This window comes from Xiphias gladius, chromosome 6 (genome assembly GCF_016859285.1).
Source record: "Xiphias gladius isolate SHS-SW01 ecotype Sanya breed wild chromosome 6, ASM1685928v1, whole genome shotgun sequence".
NCBI lineage: Eukaryota > Metazoa > Chordata > Actinopteri > Istiophoriformes > Xiphiidae > Xiphias > Xiphias gladius.
In genome coordinates this window covers 15287558-15302550 of record NC_053405.1, presented here as the reverse complement: position 1 = coordinate 15302550, position 14993 = coordinate 15287558, and the positions used below count along the sequence as shown (strand labels likewise).

General features: G+C 39.4%; 2 protein-coding genes across 2 annotated transcripts; one reads left to right on the top strand and one right to left on the bottom strand.

The window, feature by feature from the left end:
• Positions 1 to 12: 12 nt before the first annotated feature.
• On the bottom strand, positions 13 to 10997 carry actl6a (actin-like 6A). Its single transcript, XM_040128675.1, has 14 exons — positions 10799 to 10997; positions 8603 to 8679; positions 7368 to 7542; positions 4858 to 4958; positions 4392 to 4489; positions 4129 to 4223; positions 3413 to 3519; positions 3207 to 3296; positions 3002 to 3063; positions 2568 to 2682; positions 2291 to 2371; positions 1597 to 1692; positions 1288 to 1374; positions 13 to 738 (listed from the first exon to the last, which is right to left on the bottom strand). Exons 1-14 carry the CDS (start codon positions 10821 to 10823, stop codon positions 658 to 660), a joined length of 1290 nt encoding a protein of 429 aa, XP_039984609.1. The 5' UTR covers positions 10824 to 10997; the 3' UTR covers positions 13 to 657.
• Positions 10962 to 14772, top strand: aldh7a1 (aldehyde dehydrogenase 7 family, member A1). Its single transcript, XM_040128674.1, has 2 exons — positions 10962 to 11075; positions 12675 to 14772. The coding sequence occupies exon 2, from the start codon at positions 12680 to 12682 to the stop codon at positions 14306 to 14308; it is 1629 nt and encodes a 542-aa protein (XP_039984608.1). The 5' UTR covers positions 10962 to 11075; positions 12675 to 12679; the 3' UTR covers positions 14309 to 14772.
• The last annotated feature ends 221 nt before the right edge of the window (positions 14773 to 14993 follow it).

Sequence of the window (14993 nt, the reverse complement as noted above, 5' to 3'; positions counted from 1 at the left end):
TGAGTTAAGAAATCATTTAACAAAAAAGGACTTTATTTTTAAAAGACCATATGTAGCCAATGATAAGCAAAAGTGAAAATTAAATACAGGTTTATTTGAGTTGACACTCACACCTATAAGCACAGGCATGAAGTGACTGCCCCTTTGCCTATGATGAGTTTATTTACTACACAGGAAAAGAGGCTTATGAACAAAAGATATTCACCACAAACCGTAAGGTTGATCCTCCAAAAACACATCCTAAAAACACATTTACCTTGTCTGTGTCTGCAGAAACCTTGTACAACAAATTTTATGTTTGTTGTTTTTCCCAGTGTGATCAAAAACTTGACTATAGTACCTGCAGTACATGCAGATTAAAAACTGAATTTCTGAAGGTGCAAGGTTTCCAGTAAACACCAACAATCTAAAGACATGACATAAACGACGGAACTTAAATCCCATTTCTTCATAGTGACACAGTTGATAGTGTAGATGTTTTGTCGGATTTCTACAGTAAATCCCAGACAGGCGTATGGACAAACTCAGTATTAAAAACAAATCATACAAAACAAGCGATCTTCCATAGGTGTTCCTGAGTCCGGGGTCCGAGGTGAAGGATTGATGATGCTGAGCTTGAGGCAAAGACAGTGATGGGGGGAACGGTTCGGTATCAAATCAAGGGCACTTCCTGTCCACACACTGCTTTCCTCCCTCCTCGTACTCCTGTTTGGAGATCCACATCTGCTGGAAGGTTCCCTGGCAGACCCAGAAAACATGGTTTTGTTTGAACAAATCTTCATTAAAATAGAGATGAAATCAGAATGAGAATAACACAGGCAGGAATATAATTGGTCTGTAATACAGGCACATAACTAATGACAAAGCTGTCCAGAAAAGTGGATGCGTAAACCTAAATGCAGTTCTCACACATTTTGCCATCACTTTTATCGAATTCCATGTGCCTGGGGCCAAATTTTTAAGAAAAACTTTTTAAAATAACCTACACATAACATCAGAATTTTTTTTATTTAAACTACAAAAAAAACAAAACAAAAAAAACAGTTTTTCTTTACTGAAAATAAGAATGCACCTATGTAATATTCCTAAGAGTTAACATAAGAAAAACTTCCCTCTAAATATTGGGTATGAATGCCATGATGAATGCCATGATCTGGGGTTATTGTTTTTAATCGTAGTGTGTGAGAAACATTTTCCTTTCTCTCAACAGCTAGTCATAAAAATTCAAAAACTTTTTTTTTTTTTTTACATTCTTATAATACAGTTTTAACTGCTATGTGTCCTTACAAGTGATGCCAGGATGGAGCCTCCTATCCAGGCACTGAACCGGCGCTCAACTGTCGTGTTGTTGGCTATCAGCTTCAGCCTCATGCTCTGCAAATCACAGACAAACATGTCCAACTCTGGCAGGAAATAGTGTTCAGTGACGTGTTTGAAGATCAAACAACAAATTAGCCATAAATGAAATTCTCACAGAGCTGTAGAGGATTATCGTAAGTAACAGGACAGTATTTTGAATTTGCAGTGTATTACTAATTAAAGACTAAGATAATAATATGAATCGGAATAAATGGAGAAGTAGGGGTGTTAACTTACAGGAGGGGTTTTCTGGGAGAGTTCTCTATTCAGTCGGTCGGTGAAGCCCTGAATGAGCGTGTTTCCTCCAGTCACCACCACGCTGCCATACAAACCCTCAAACACAGCAAAGGAGAGCTGGTATTTAAAATCAGTCCTGAAGACTGAACAGTAAAACTGAAGTACAACACACAGACATTGACTGGCTCTCCTCAGGCTGTGAAACATCCTCTGATGTCCTAACATCGTCAAAGAGACAATGTATGCATTCCTGGAGTTATTATATTAACAAGAAATATAATTGAAATTTTGGGGTAACCAATTTGCCTCTATAAGCTCCCTCTACAAGCACTTCAGATGGTGATTTGATGACAGCACTCCCCAAAGAAGGGGTGTTGCATTCAGCTATTGTCTAAATGGCTTAATTAGAACAAATAAATGGAAATGCAAGGTACTATCAATACCTTTGACTAACCGTATTTAAGCACTTTAGGCTGCAACATGGCCTTGAAATTCCCTTAAAAGCCCCATCTGTATTCCTAATGAGGCAAAATTTATCTTTAAAAACAGTTAGAGTAAGATACCATCATCAGTTCGATCATTTGAAATTCATTTTAGTTAGGAGCATCAGCTAAACTGAGTCTCTAAAAGAACAGTAAACATATTTCAGCCTCCATAAAAATAAAACCCATGTTTAAAACATCTTGATATTCACCGGCCGGATGTCAATGTCACACATTCCTACGCTGGTCGTCACCACGTGGCCGACTCCTAACATGGTGTTTCCAGACAGGCCCTGACGTAATCAGAACAAACAGAAATGTCACATTACACTGTCAAACAACTGATTCATAATCCATCACGAAGCCACGCATTTGTAAACTTTTATTTGGATCAGTCATGGACTATGTTTTGTCATTATGGCTGTGGCTCTGCTCTATTAGCTCCGCTATAAAACGTAGACTAAGGAGGCATGCGGAGCAAGCACACACCTTGGCATTGGAGGGGTCAAACAAGCCCTCCGGGATCTTCAGCCTCTCTGCCCCGAAGTCACAGTTGTAGCCGTTGGGCAGCTCATAGTGCACTGTGGGCATCTGTGCAGCAACCCTGTTGAAAGAGAGGGAGGGTTACCTGTGAGTTAGTGCTTTTAGGGTCAAACTAACAATTTTTACATTTCATAAGATTATTGCTTTTGCGTCAAGCTGGTCATTCCTGCAAAACAAACCATAAATGGCTGACAACCATGTGAAAAAGTACTGGTGTGTGGAAAAGTGTGGCTTATATACTCTCGGGTTTTGGGACTGCAAAACGCACCGGACCTTTTCTTGGGCCAACAAAGGCTAGAATTATTGTGCAACTATTGATCGGGGGTAGAAACATCGAAGTAGTGGATGCATTCACATTATGTTGAAAATAACTCTCTTACTGCTCATCATATGGAGAGTCTGACACCTGCAGCACAGACGCCTGGAAGTCCTGGATCACACACTGCAAACAGTAAGACAAACTAGTTGAAACACATTCATCAAAATAAAACGTACCAACAAACAAGAGGACTCACTCACTACTGCAGGCTTAACACAAAGGAGTCGATGATACTGAATGTAGTCATAGAAGAGTTCAGTGCTTACATTACACATGTAGTTGTGCCATGAGCGGGTGACTTGAGGTAGTTTCTCCTTTTTCTTCCAGCTGGCTGGGGCTCCCTCACGCACTGCATCCTGTAATGACAAAAACACTACTGGTGTACTTACTACTAAATATATATCATTCTACCTCTATACAGTACAATGAGGATTTCAAAAACGAGCGGCTGTTTGTCTTTAGCAGATCTTACCTTTGATGCAATCATATAAGGAGGGATTATTTCAACATTTAACTCTTGGAACAGCTCTCTACACTGCATGCTCATGAAGTCACCGGCCAGGGGTGACTTGACGATGCCTTTCAGAGAGAATGAACAACACATGAGTCAGACTCACAAGAACACAGTACATCTCTACCATGTTTACTTATAATACAGCAACTCGACACTCTGTCTAAACTTGCTCAGCTTGATGCATCACCGTGACCATATCTGTGCCTTAAATGATTCACATTTCTTCAGATTAGCAAACCCCTGAATCAGTTCTCCTCTTTTTGTTTCATTGCAGCTGTGACTCAAAAAGCTTTGTATCAGAAAGTATGAAACTGCTGTTCTACAACCCAACCACCTACAAAGAAGGGTTGGAATTATTAGAGATTTACAAGCTTCATCGTTCACTGAAAATTACTCTTGTCCAACAAAAATTAATAATAGTTGCAGAAGCTTGTAACAACTGAACATTTGTAGCCAAAGCTGGCCTGATTGGTAAGTCTGCAATGCTTGCTCCACCCAGCAGATGGCAACATAAATCATAAGAGAGAAGCACCTTCATTAATGGAGGATGCAGGACTATTTAATAATCCTCTTTAAGTGTTTTATTCCCTCCCTGGTTTATATTTTAGCTAGGTAAAATGTGCAAGTAAACCATCAACTTATTTAAAATGAATGATTTATGTTCATTTTGTTACCTTGCTGCAGGACGTAGCCATCATGTACCGGAATGGCTGTGGTGTGTGTGGCTCCGCTGTCCAGGACCAAGCCTGTAGACCGCCCATTTGCAAAGCTTGGATACTCAAAGTAAAGGAAATGTAATACAGTTCAACATGTAACGGATACAGTATTTGTTCCACGGACTTGTCATATGAGAAACGGTACCATTATCAAACAGCAGAGGGACTATTAAATGACTCATATCATCCTTTTCTGGATGGAGTGAAACATTAAAGGATACGCAGACAGCACAGCTGATTTGCAGAGGAAGAAGGCAGGAATGTTGTAATGCTCAAACATCAGCTCTGTTAGTTTCTCTCGTTTCGCTCTTGTGTTCCACTGCAGACACAAAACAGAAGTTAGCCCACTCACAAAACATCGTCGTCAGCACAACACAAATTAATACATTTCTCCATGAGATGATGAGTCCCAGCAAGAGAAATACACTCTTTATTGAGCTCTGGGGCTGGTGGTCTTTCTAATCCTCCCCTCATCACACCTTGATCTCAAAGGCATTTCAAAGATCAGCAGCTACTGCAAATATTTATTTAAAAGTTAAAATTTGAAGACAGAATCAGAACTTTCAAATACTAACTTTTTGAGAAAACAAACTGTCTGATATTCAATTTCAAACTTATGAGTATGACCTTTGCACGATTACAGAAGATGTAGCCTGTATTGTTCCACTTGAACAAAAGCTAACTCACTGAAGCTTCTGACATGAGCACTGGATGCAGACTGGGTTCAGACTTGAAGTGCATCTTGTAGGTGTGATCCAAAATGGCCTGGAAACTGTCCCAGTCTTCAACTGTAAACAGAGCAGAAAAGAAAACAACTGTGAAATTACTGCTAATTTGCTATTTTTTGGCTACAACAGAGGAGAGAACAACCAAGAAATAGCCAAAGTTTTTTAGATTCCAAATCTAGTTTTGGGAACTGGTGTGCAGTTACTGGTGGAGACCTACATAAAATATTCTTCTAGGGCTGCAAGTAAGGATTATTTTTATTACCGATTCATCTGCTGATCATTTTCTCATTTAATTAGTTAACCATTTTGTCTATAACATGTCAGAAAATTGTGAAAAAAGCTCATTACAATTTCCCACATCTCAAGGACCAACAATCCAAAACCAAATCATATTCAGTTTATTCAGTCATTTACGAAAAAGAAAAGCTGCAAGAAGATGGAACCCATAAATATTTTTGCATTTTTGCAGGAAAATTAAAAAAAAAATCGATTAACCGATTATCAAAAAAATTGCTGGTTAATTTTTCTGTCGACTGACTATTTGATGCACGTAGCAGCTACATAGGCCCTAAAAAAAAAAAACTCAGTATCACAAAAATCGTGTATCATCACAATTGCTGGGTCAGATGGTGGAGAAAATAGAGCGATGATGAGCTTTTTTAGATGATAATTTGAGCACCAGGCACCAATGTTCCAGGTCAGCTCTCTAAGGGAGCCTGTGGTCCCACAATGTGGTTCTGCTGCAATTAACACTCGTCTCTAAATAGCCTCACAGCCAGACTCGAATGGACCAGATTCTGATGAGCCTCATCAGCTAGGTCAGTGCACCGGAGCGCTTGTTTCACATCTGCTGCCGCCAAATACTTCTGAGGTGACAGAAATCAAACACACCCACAAAATTTTGCATTTGTAGCTGATAACGTGCAGAGAATTTAGGCTTGTTTTGAATACTGCCAAAAACGATTAGTGGATTTCTTGAACAGTCACTTGACAGAACTGAAGGGCTGCACCTAATGATTATTTTCACGATCAATTAGTCTGCCTATTATATGCTCAATTCATGGATTTAATCACTTAATGAGCAAAACTGTCTAAGAAAATGCCCATTGTGTTGTCTGAACAACAGTCCTAAACCCAAAGGTCTTCATTTTACTACTATGCAAAACAGAGAAAAACAGCAACTCCTCCCCATGGATAAGTGCACACTAGTGAATGTTTGGAATTTTTGCTTGGAGGATGACTGGAACAAGTAATCGATTATCAAAATAGTTTCAGAATAACCTTCTGTCGATTTACTGAACGATTAATCTTTTCAACTCTACACAACAATTTCAATAATTGATTAAGGTCATGTATCAAAGAAAAAATGCCAAACATTAACCAGTGCCAGTTTCACTAATGTGAGGTTTTATATATCATCAAATTATTTGGATTGTGGACTCTTGGAAAAATTGTAAAACTGAGAAATTGTAACGGACATTCTTTATAATTTTCTGAAATTTGTTGTAGTTTTAGTTTTGTTTTAAACAGATTCATCAATAATGTACATAACCATTAGTTGCAGCCCTAGTTTTGTCAAATTGAAAAACACAGAATAATTTTGCTGAATAATGTTGAACAGATGTAAAAAAAAAAAAAAAAAAGAAAGAAAAAAAAAACAATAACAGAAAACGGAAAATAAATCAAGAAATCCGAGACCACATAATTGGATTAGCTTGTTCTAAACTTCAACCTGGAGCAGAGGAAATGTCCAAGATCCAACTGGGAATTTTTTTTTTTTTAAAGGATAACAGCTCTGGTTATAGAGGGTTCAACTCTTCCCTACCAAGGACAGCTCTGGACATGTATCCCACATCTGGCTTTGGGTGTTCAACACATCAACAATTTAGATAAGTACAAATTAGGAGAGGAAAATATAAACACTAGCAGCCAGACATGGCACTGACCCCAAGATGGAAAAAGGCTTGCCTTCCATCAAGAGGGCACCAGATGGGAGAGCTCATGATAATGAGTTGCTTTGGTCTTCAAATAATCTCATTAATATTCATGATGATCAGCAGTCAACTATACGTCAATCAGGGCTGTGACGAGTTCATCTACGAAGTCGGTTGTGAGACCAAAACAGTATAATTATAGATATGAATCAAGTAGATGGGATTATAAATATTGATAGCTGAGTTTACGTCACAGACCGTGACAAAAAGACATGGTTGTACACTCACTAACAACCCATGTATGTTCATATTTACAGAACATATGAATCCTTTCTCAACACTGCATATAAATAATAGAAAAATTTAGAAGCATCCTAGTCACTCCACTGTATTTGAATATAAACCAAACTCTGCCTGTGAATGATAATTCTGTCCACTCATTATTTACTATAACCAAGGACACAGCAGCAAAGAAACAAAAAACGTTCTTTGGAATTTAATTAGCGATAAAAATGCACATCAACCAAACACTCACTCATGCCATTCTTGAGCGGAGACATGACCTCCATGTTCTCTCTGGGTACCCTCAGCTGGTTGGTATCAATGTAATAAGTGGTGCCGCTCTGCTTGCCCTTGTCACCATCCGTCTCCATGGGCGTGCTGCCATCCTCTCGGTCAAGGGTCACACCTATCACCGTGGGGAAGTCCGCCTGAGTCAAGCCAAAACAAAACAGGACACAGCGTAAGTCAAAATACATTCTCACACGCCCTGTTTTACCAATAACAGCTTCATGATAGTGACAAAATGGACAAAACCTATCCCAGATTTCAACCAACTCCCAAACGATGAATGAATACATTTCCATTTTTATGAAACACTAAAGGTGCTGAAATGTGAAGCAATGCTTCTCTAACTTATGAGGACAAAGATTGCAACTCTTAGGAAATACTAAAAAGTACCTGATTTTATTATCTATAGGGTTGGACTGTGTATCAGCTTTTCGGAGGAATCATACCATGATGATTGTATCTTCAGTGCTTCCTGCAGATTTGAAATATACTTGGGCGGGATGGAAGGAGGTGAGGTCAGGAAGGACGGAGAGCTAATACAGTGTGTACTCCATATACATCCAAAGTGCAAACAAGGTTCACTGTCTTTTTAGAAATGATTAAACATTGGCATGATTTTTTTATGTGTAATTTTGGATGTATTGCCATATCGATAATGAAACAACATTTTTATTGATACTGTGATATTGATATCAACGACACATTGTGGTAGTGTGTAAAAATTATGTATGGCATAAAGACAACATATGTGTGTCACTGTTAAAAAACAATGGCCAAAGCAGGAAAGTTGAAAGAGCAAGGAGTACTGAGGGCGCTGTTTATGTAGTATGGTTTAGCATGTTATGACCAGGGCAGTCTGGGATATCTATAATACTTTGGTTTTAGCACAAGACCAGTATTACACAGGCTAATGAGAGTTCATTCTGCTGAGGGGCCAATGAGTATCCATCTCTGACACTTTGCTCATCAAAATGATATTTACCCAATCAAGATCTCCACCTAAAGCACAGATAAATTCAAAGCACAGATAAATGAAAACCAAGCAAGTACTCCAGAATGATCTGAACTCAATTTATGCCATTTCTCCCCAGGGTGACGGCCCTCATTTTTTGACATTGGTGTACCCCCGGAGGGAAGATGAACATGCACAGGGGAAGAAAAGACACATAGTTAATCGGGTCATTTGAGTGATCCACTTGCCTTGGGACAGTCTTCTCCTGCATAGCCAGCTCTTACAGAATAAGAGCCGATGTCAAACACCAAAGCTCCCACCTCATCTACAGAAATGAGAGAAGTGCTGTGAATCAGATTTAGCATTCAAATTTAGCTTTATTTTTCACAATGATTATAGCTAAGGATGCAATGATGTACAGTATAGCAGCATACTATAGATAATTTTTTCAGTTATATCTGTGTTTAGTGTTTACTTATACGCACCCTATATGTGAACCAATTATCCACCTAGAGGAAGTTCCGTGCAGTTTACTTTCTCAACAAATACATATTTCCAAATACTTTAAGTTAGGTCTCTAAAATGACAAACGTTATTTTATTTTTTGCCATATATTTTCCATAAATTCATGAACAGCAGTTGCTCAAACGATTTTTTTTTCCTCTAATTTTTGCCCACCAATCCAAAAATATTTGCATTCCCAACAAACACCAACACACAGATCAAAAAACCTACACATTAACACCTAAAAAACACTTTAAAAATCTTCATCATGTCAATATATCAGCAGATACCAGCTACACTGATCTTTTTCCAGTGTCGCTCTTACCGCCAGTGTGCGGCAATGCGTAACGTTGTCATTTTTGGGTTTTTCTGTAAGAGTACTTCTTAACATGAGTTACAACATGAGTTACAAGTTAAGAACAGGATATACACTCAATTGTTAGTGTATTAGGTACACCTAGCTAAAACTAATGCAGTCTAATCTAACAGTCCTGCAATAAATCCTACCTTCATTAAGGTTAACATGTTTTTTGTTTTTTGTTTTTAAACTGTTAATAACATTATAATTTGTTTGTGGCACTGTTGAACTCTGTTTCATTGTATAACGAGGTGTTTCAGTTATTTAGTCTACCCTCATTGATATAAAATGGAATGGACAAAATAATAAAAACACCTGTGATGCACTTAAATAACATTTGGAATTATCTCTAGAAAGGCCTGTCTGAAAATCTACAGTTGTTTTATACGTTATATATTTGGTAGTCAGTAGGTACCTCCCTAATTAAAACTATGGCTCCACAGACATAACAGGCCAGTGCTGATCTATTACAAGTCAGTTGTTGTTACATAATTGATTCACTGAATGAGTACAGTTTACAAGGAGAAATTAATATATTCAATCAGCATACTAAATGATCAAAATATAATGAATCAATAACGACTTTGATACTAAATTGCAGTAATTTATAAAGTTAAAAAACATATTGCGGCGGGTACAGTTTCCTCAGTTTTTAATTTAAATGCCCTTTGTGCAATTAACCTCTTCTTTATTGAGCATCTACAGTAATTAATACATGTGGTGAAAAGATGCATATCATAACCTGATAAATTTACATTTCAAGCAAGACGCTGTATGAACTTCATGTTTACTGGAAAAACCCATATCTCTCCTTAACTTTCACCAGTTCACCACACAGGTCGCTCCTTTGAATTTGTCAGATCAGACTGTTTCATTATCTTCTACTGCACTTTTACCTGAGTACTGTATGTTACAATGTTATGATACCGTAATAAAGCCGCTGTTAACCTGGTGTGCACAAGTACACCGCCGCTGAATGTAACTGACATTAATGTAAATTTTAATTTTAGGGTAGTTATCATTACCACCGGCAACACAACGAATGGTATGTAATCGCAGCGGATCCACTTAATGAAGAAGTTATACTAAAGAAGTCCTCCTGCACATGTTAATGTCAACAGAAATGCAAGATGTAGGAAACTTGTTGTTATAACGATCCTTCTTTAAGTTAAATCACCCCGATGCTTGGAAACATTTATGTATACTTTTAAGAAAGCTATATTTGACATTAAGGTTACATAAACACCGGGATGTGTTCAGGAGCTCGACAAGCCCACTTTCATTCATTTCCTTGCTAGCTAGCTAACTAGCTAGCTAGCGGCACCTAGGTGGGTTTACATAGTTGTTGCATAAACAAACTAAGCTTAAGTCACAAGACGACACACTTAAAGTGATAAATTTACATATTTTTAAAAGGGCAGCGATTAAAAATTTCAACAAGAATGTAGCTTTAATTAGTTTATAGCTGAACTACGCGTTAGCTCAGCTAGCTTGGCTAGCTGACTACAAAGATGGCTAAAGCTTCAGAGCAGGACAACGTGGACTATAGTTCGTTTTATTTTAATCATACGATCTCACTCACCGCCTCCATACACTCCGCCACTCATCCTCTAAATGATCACAACGGCAACTTTGTCAGTATGAGTTACAACAGGAGAAACGCTGCTGCTGAACGGTTAATCACAACAAAAGGGGCACAGTTAGCATAGAACAGCCTAACGAAGCAGGCGCCACACTGCGTCGATGACGCTGTCCGTTGAGAACACAGCACAGCGGTAGTACTTCCGTTTGAGCTTGGGCTACTTATCGAGTCCTTCCATGCCGAGGAGCGGACGTGGCCCTACGGAGCTGACATCAACGTGAGTTGAAAAACTGCTCGCAAGAGGCAGAGAATCACTTTAAATCAAGTTAAAAGCCGACGCGCAGGTAGTGTGGGTGCCAGGTTTAACACCAGCACGGCGATGTTAGTGGGTGCAAACTGCTGGACCTTGAGCCACGGTCGATTTGACGCTGATCTTGGCGACCATGTCACTTCATGCAGCAAAAGTTGTCGCAGTCAAATGACATGCAGGATGTGGGATTTAACAAATGCAAATGCAGAATAAGTCTTTTGGTTTGCATTTATTGCAATTGTCGGTGTTAATTGCACCACTTTTATATCATAAATAAGGTCAAATTTCACAGCCTCGTGTTGGTCCAAAGTTGGATTCATTGCGCAAGCGCATATGGTGGATATGGTTGAGGAACTCGCTGGCCAAAAAGTTAAAGCATGGAGCTGTGGTTATACAACCTGTAAAACCATTTTGAAATGAAACGCTTAAACTCCACAACTGTGAGGTAGAAACGGTTACATAGCGTTTTAACTCGTGGCGTCTGTTTTATTGAGTTTCTGCTTTATTTACGGAACTCTGCAAAAGTCTTAGCCACCAGAAGTGAGGATGCTTTCAAAAATGTTACGATGAATAGTTTTTTATTTATCATTTAACTGTATATTTACTATAAAGTTACTTACTCTATCTTTTTATGCTAATTAACGTATTCATAAAGAAGTCAATACATAAATTTACATTTTTCTTGACTGATTTTATTCCCTGTAGCACATGTGTAGTATATACCGCATTGGATTATAACCAGCTGACACAACTACGACTGCAACAAAAAAATTAGGTTTGTTAAATGTCAGAATATAGCTCAAAAATTTTTGGGTTTTTTTTGTTTGGTTCGACCAACAGTCTAAAATCCAAAGACATTACATTTCTTATCATATAAGACTAAGAAAAACAGCAAATATTCACACTGTAGGAAAAACATTCAGTGAATTTTTGTCTTAATAAAATTACCAACGATTAACTGATTATCAATTTAGTTGCAGATAAATCTTGTGTCTATTGACTAAGTGATTAATCGACCAATAGTTTCAACTTCAATCAGAATGCTGTACACCCTATGTTATACACAAATGGACGCATTTGTAGAGAAGATGTTTGACAAAAAGTTCCTATTTTTATACTAGCTATATCTGGCCAACACCTGTTGACTGTTCTCATTCCCTGTAGCACGTGTACACTGTATCCTGCATTGGACTGTTACACAACTGATGCAACTTTAAAGTTATTTATTAATTTTGAAATTGAAAGATAATTTTTGACCTTGGCAATAACAGTTGACAGAACTGGAGCTGCAATGATTAGTTGAGTAATAGTTAATATGATATTGATAGGGTATAATTTTGATTATAGCTTAATTAATTATTCTCTGGTTCAAAACATCCTCTGATTCAGTCTTATTAAATGTGATGATTTGCTGCTTTTCAATATGAAAATAATTGTCAGGTGCAGCTCTAGACAAAAAAAATCTTGTCTGAATCTTCTGGTGAGATTCTTCTGTCAAATTATTTATAAATGTTCTCCAAACCTGTTAAACTTGTAAAATTAATTTGTAACTTCTTTTCCTTCCAGCACCCATGCAGCGCTGCCTCACTCTGACCCTTGCCCGGCGCAACAGGCTCCTCTTGAGAAACAAATTTGTACCTTTCCAGTGCCAGCAGTCAGCAGCCATGTCAGGTCTCCTCATCAACCAGCCCAAATACTCATGGTTGAGAGAGCTAGGCCTGTCTGAGGACAACCCCGGTGTTTACAATGGGAGCTGGGCCGGCAGCGGGGAGGTCACCACGTCTTACTGCCCCGCCAACAATGAACCGATCGCCAGAGTTACCCAGGCTACTTTGGGGGAGTATGAAGAAACTGTACAGAAGACGAGGGAGGCTTGGAAGATGTGGGCAGATATTCCAGCTCCGAAAAGAGGGGAAATTGTGAGGCAGATTGGCGATGCACTAAGAAAGAAGATCAAAGTCCTTGGGAGCCTGGTGTCTCTAGAAATGGGCAAGATCTATGTTGAGGGAGTGGGTGAGGTTCAGGAATACATTGATGTCTGTGATTACGCTGTTGGTCTGTCTAGAATGATTGGTGGGCCCATCTTACCTTCAGAAAGACCAGGCCATGCTCTAATCGAACAGTGGAACCCAGTCGGTCTTGTCGGCATCATCACTGCCTTTAACTTCCCTGTGGCTGTGTACGGCTGGAACAATGCCATCGCTCTGACCTGCGGCAACGTCTGCCTCTGGAAAGGAGCTCCAACCACACCTCTCACAAGTGTTGCAGTTACCAAGATCGTGGCTGAAGTGCTGGAGCAGAACAACCTGCCCGGCGCGATCTGCTCCATGATTTGCGGAGGCGCAGATATTGGTACCGCCATGGCGAAGGATGAGCGTGTCGATCTGCTGTCGTTCACTGGCAGCACCCATGTTGGCAAGATGGTGGCCATGATGGTGCAGGAAAGGTTCGGGCGCAAGCTGCTGGAGCTCGGCGGAAACAATGCTATCATTGTCTTTGAAGATGCTGACCTAAATCTTGTGGTGCCCTCTGCTGTATTTGCATCTGTAGGAACTGCTGGTCAGCGCTGCACCACAACCAGGAGGCTGATGCTGCACGAGAGCGTTCACGACACAGTGGTTGAGAGGATCGCCAAAGCCTACAAACAAGTCCGCATTGGAGACCCCTGGGATCCCAGCACCCTGTATGGGCCACTGCACACCAAACAAGCTGTGGATCAGTACCTGGCAGCTATCGAGCAGGCCAAGCAACAGGGCGGCACTCTGGTCTGTGGAGGGAAGGTGATGGACCGTCCCGGAAACTATGTGGAGCCCACCATCATCACAGGGCTGGCTCACGACGCTCCAATTGTCCAGACAGAAACCTTTGTGCCCATCCTCTACGTCCTCAAGTTCAAGACAGAAGAGGAGGCGTTCGCGTGGAATAACGAGGTCAAGCAGGGTCTGTCCAGCAGCATCTTCACCAAAGATATGGGCAGAGTTTTCCGCTGGCTGGGGCCCAAAGGATCCGACTGCGGCATCGTGAATGTCAACATTCCTACAAGCGGAGCTGAGATTGGAGGAGCCTTTGGTGGGGAGAAACACACAGGAGGTGGAAGAGAGTCTGGCAGTGACTCCTGGAAGCAGTACATGAGGCGTTCAACGTGCACAATAAACTACAGCAAGGATCTTCCTCTGGCCCAGGGAATCAAGTTTGAGTGAAGCCCTGAAGTAGATTAAATAAGCTTCGATGAGCCCAAAAGGACAACACTAAGTGTATTTAAGTGGCAGAGTGTTGCCTAACAAATGCAAGACATTAGCTTTTGCATTTTTGCATTCAGAAATGATAGTTGAATTTGAAATAATTTTGGATGTGTCTCACTTGTCATCTATCAAATCTAAGTCTGTGGTTGTGGCTTTAGATATTAGTCCTGGATTTGAAGTTTGAATTTTTTTTTCAAATTCTTTTTTTCTATCTTGATATACAACAAGAACATCCGCTTTGTAAATCAGAAAATTGTATTTCCAAACTAACAACCTGCCCAAAAGTTTGAAAATAGTTTTGTGTGAAAGTTCAAATACTGTTCTACAAAATGTTAGCGTGCAATTTTCTACAAGCACTTAGAAAGTGGGTTTGAATGCTCGATGACTGTGCCAGATACTCTATACGGTTAAAAAAAAAAAAATCTTTATTTTGGAAGAAAAACTCAAGTTGACATTTTTACCATGTAGAATTTGAATATGACAGTTAATATAGTTGCAGATGTACATTGTTCTGACAGTTGATTTTATATGAACAAAAAGACACTTTAGAATGCAAGATATAGTAATTCTATCGAGGTAGCGCAAATAGCATTTCATCACAGACTGCTTGACAATATATCATTAAGGTTTCCAAAATCATAAA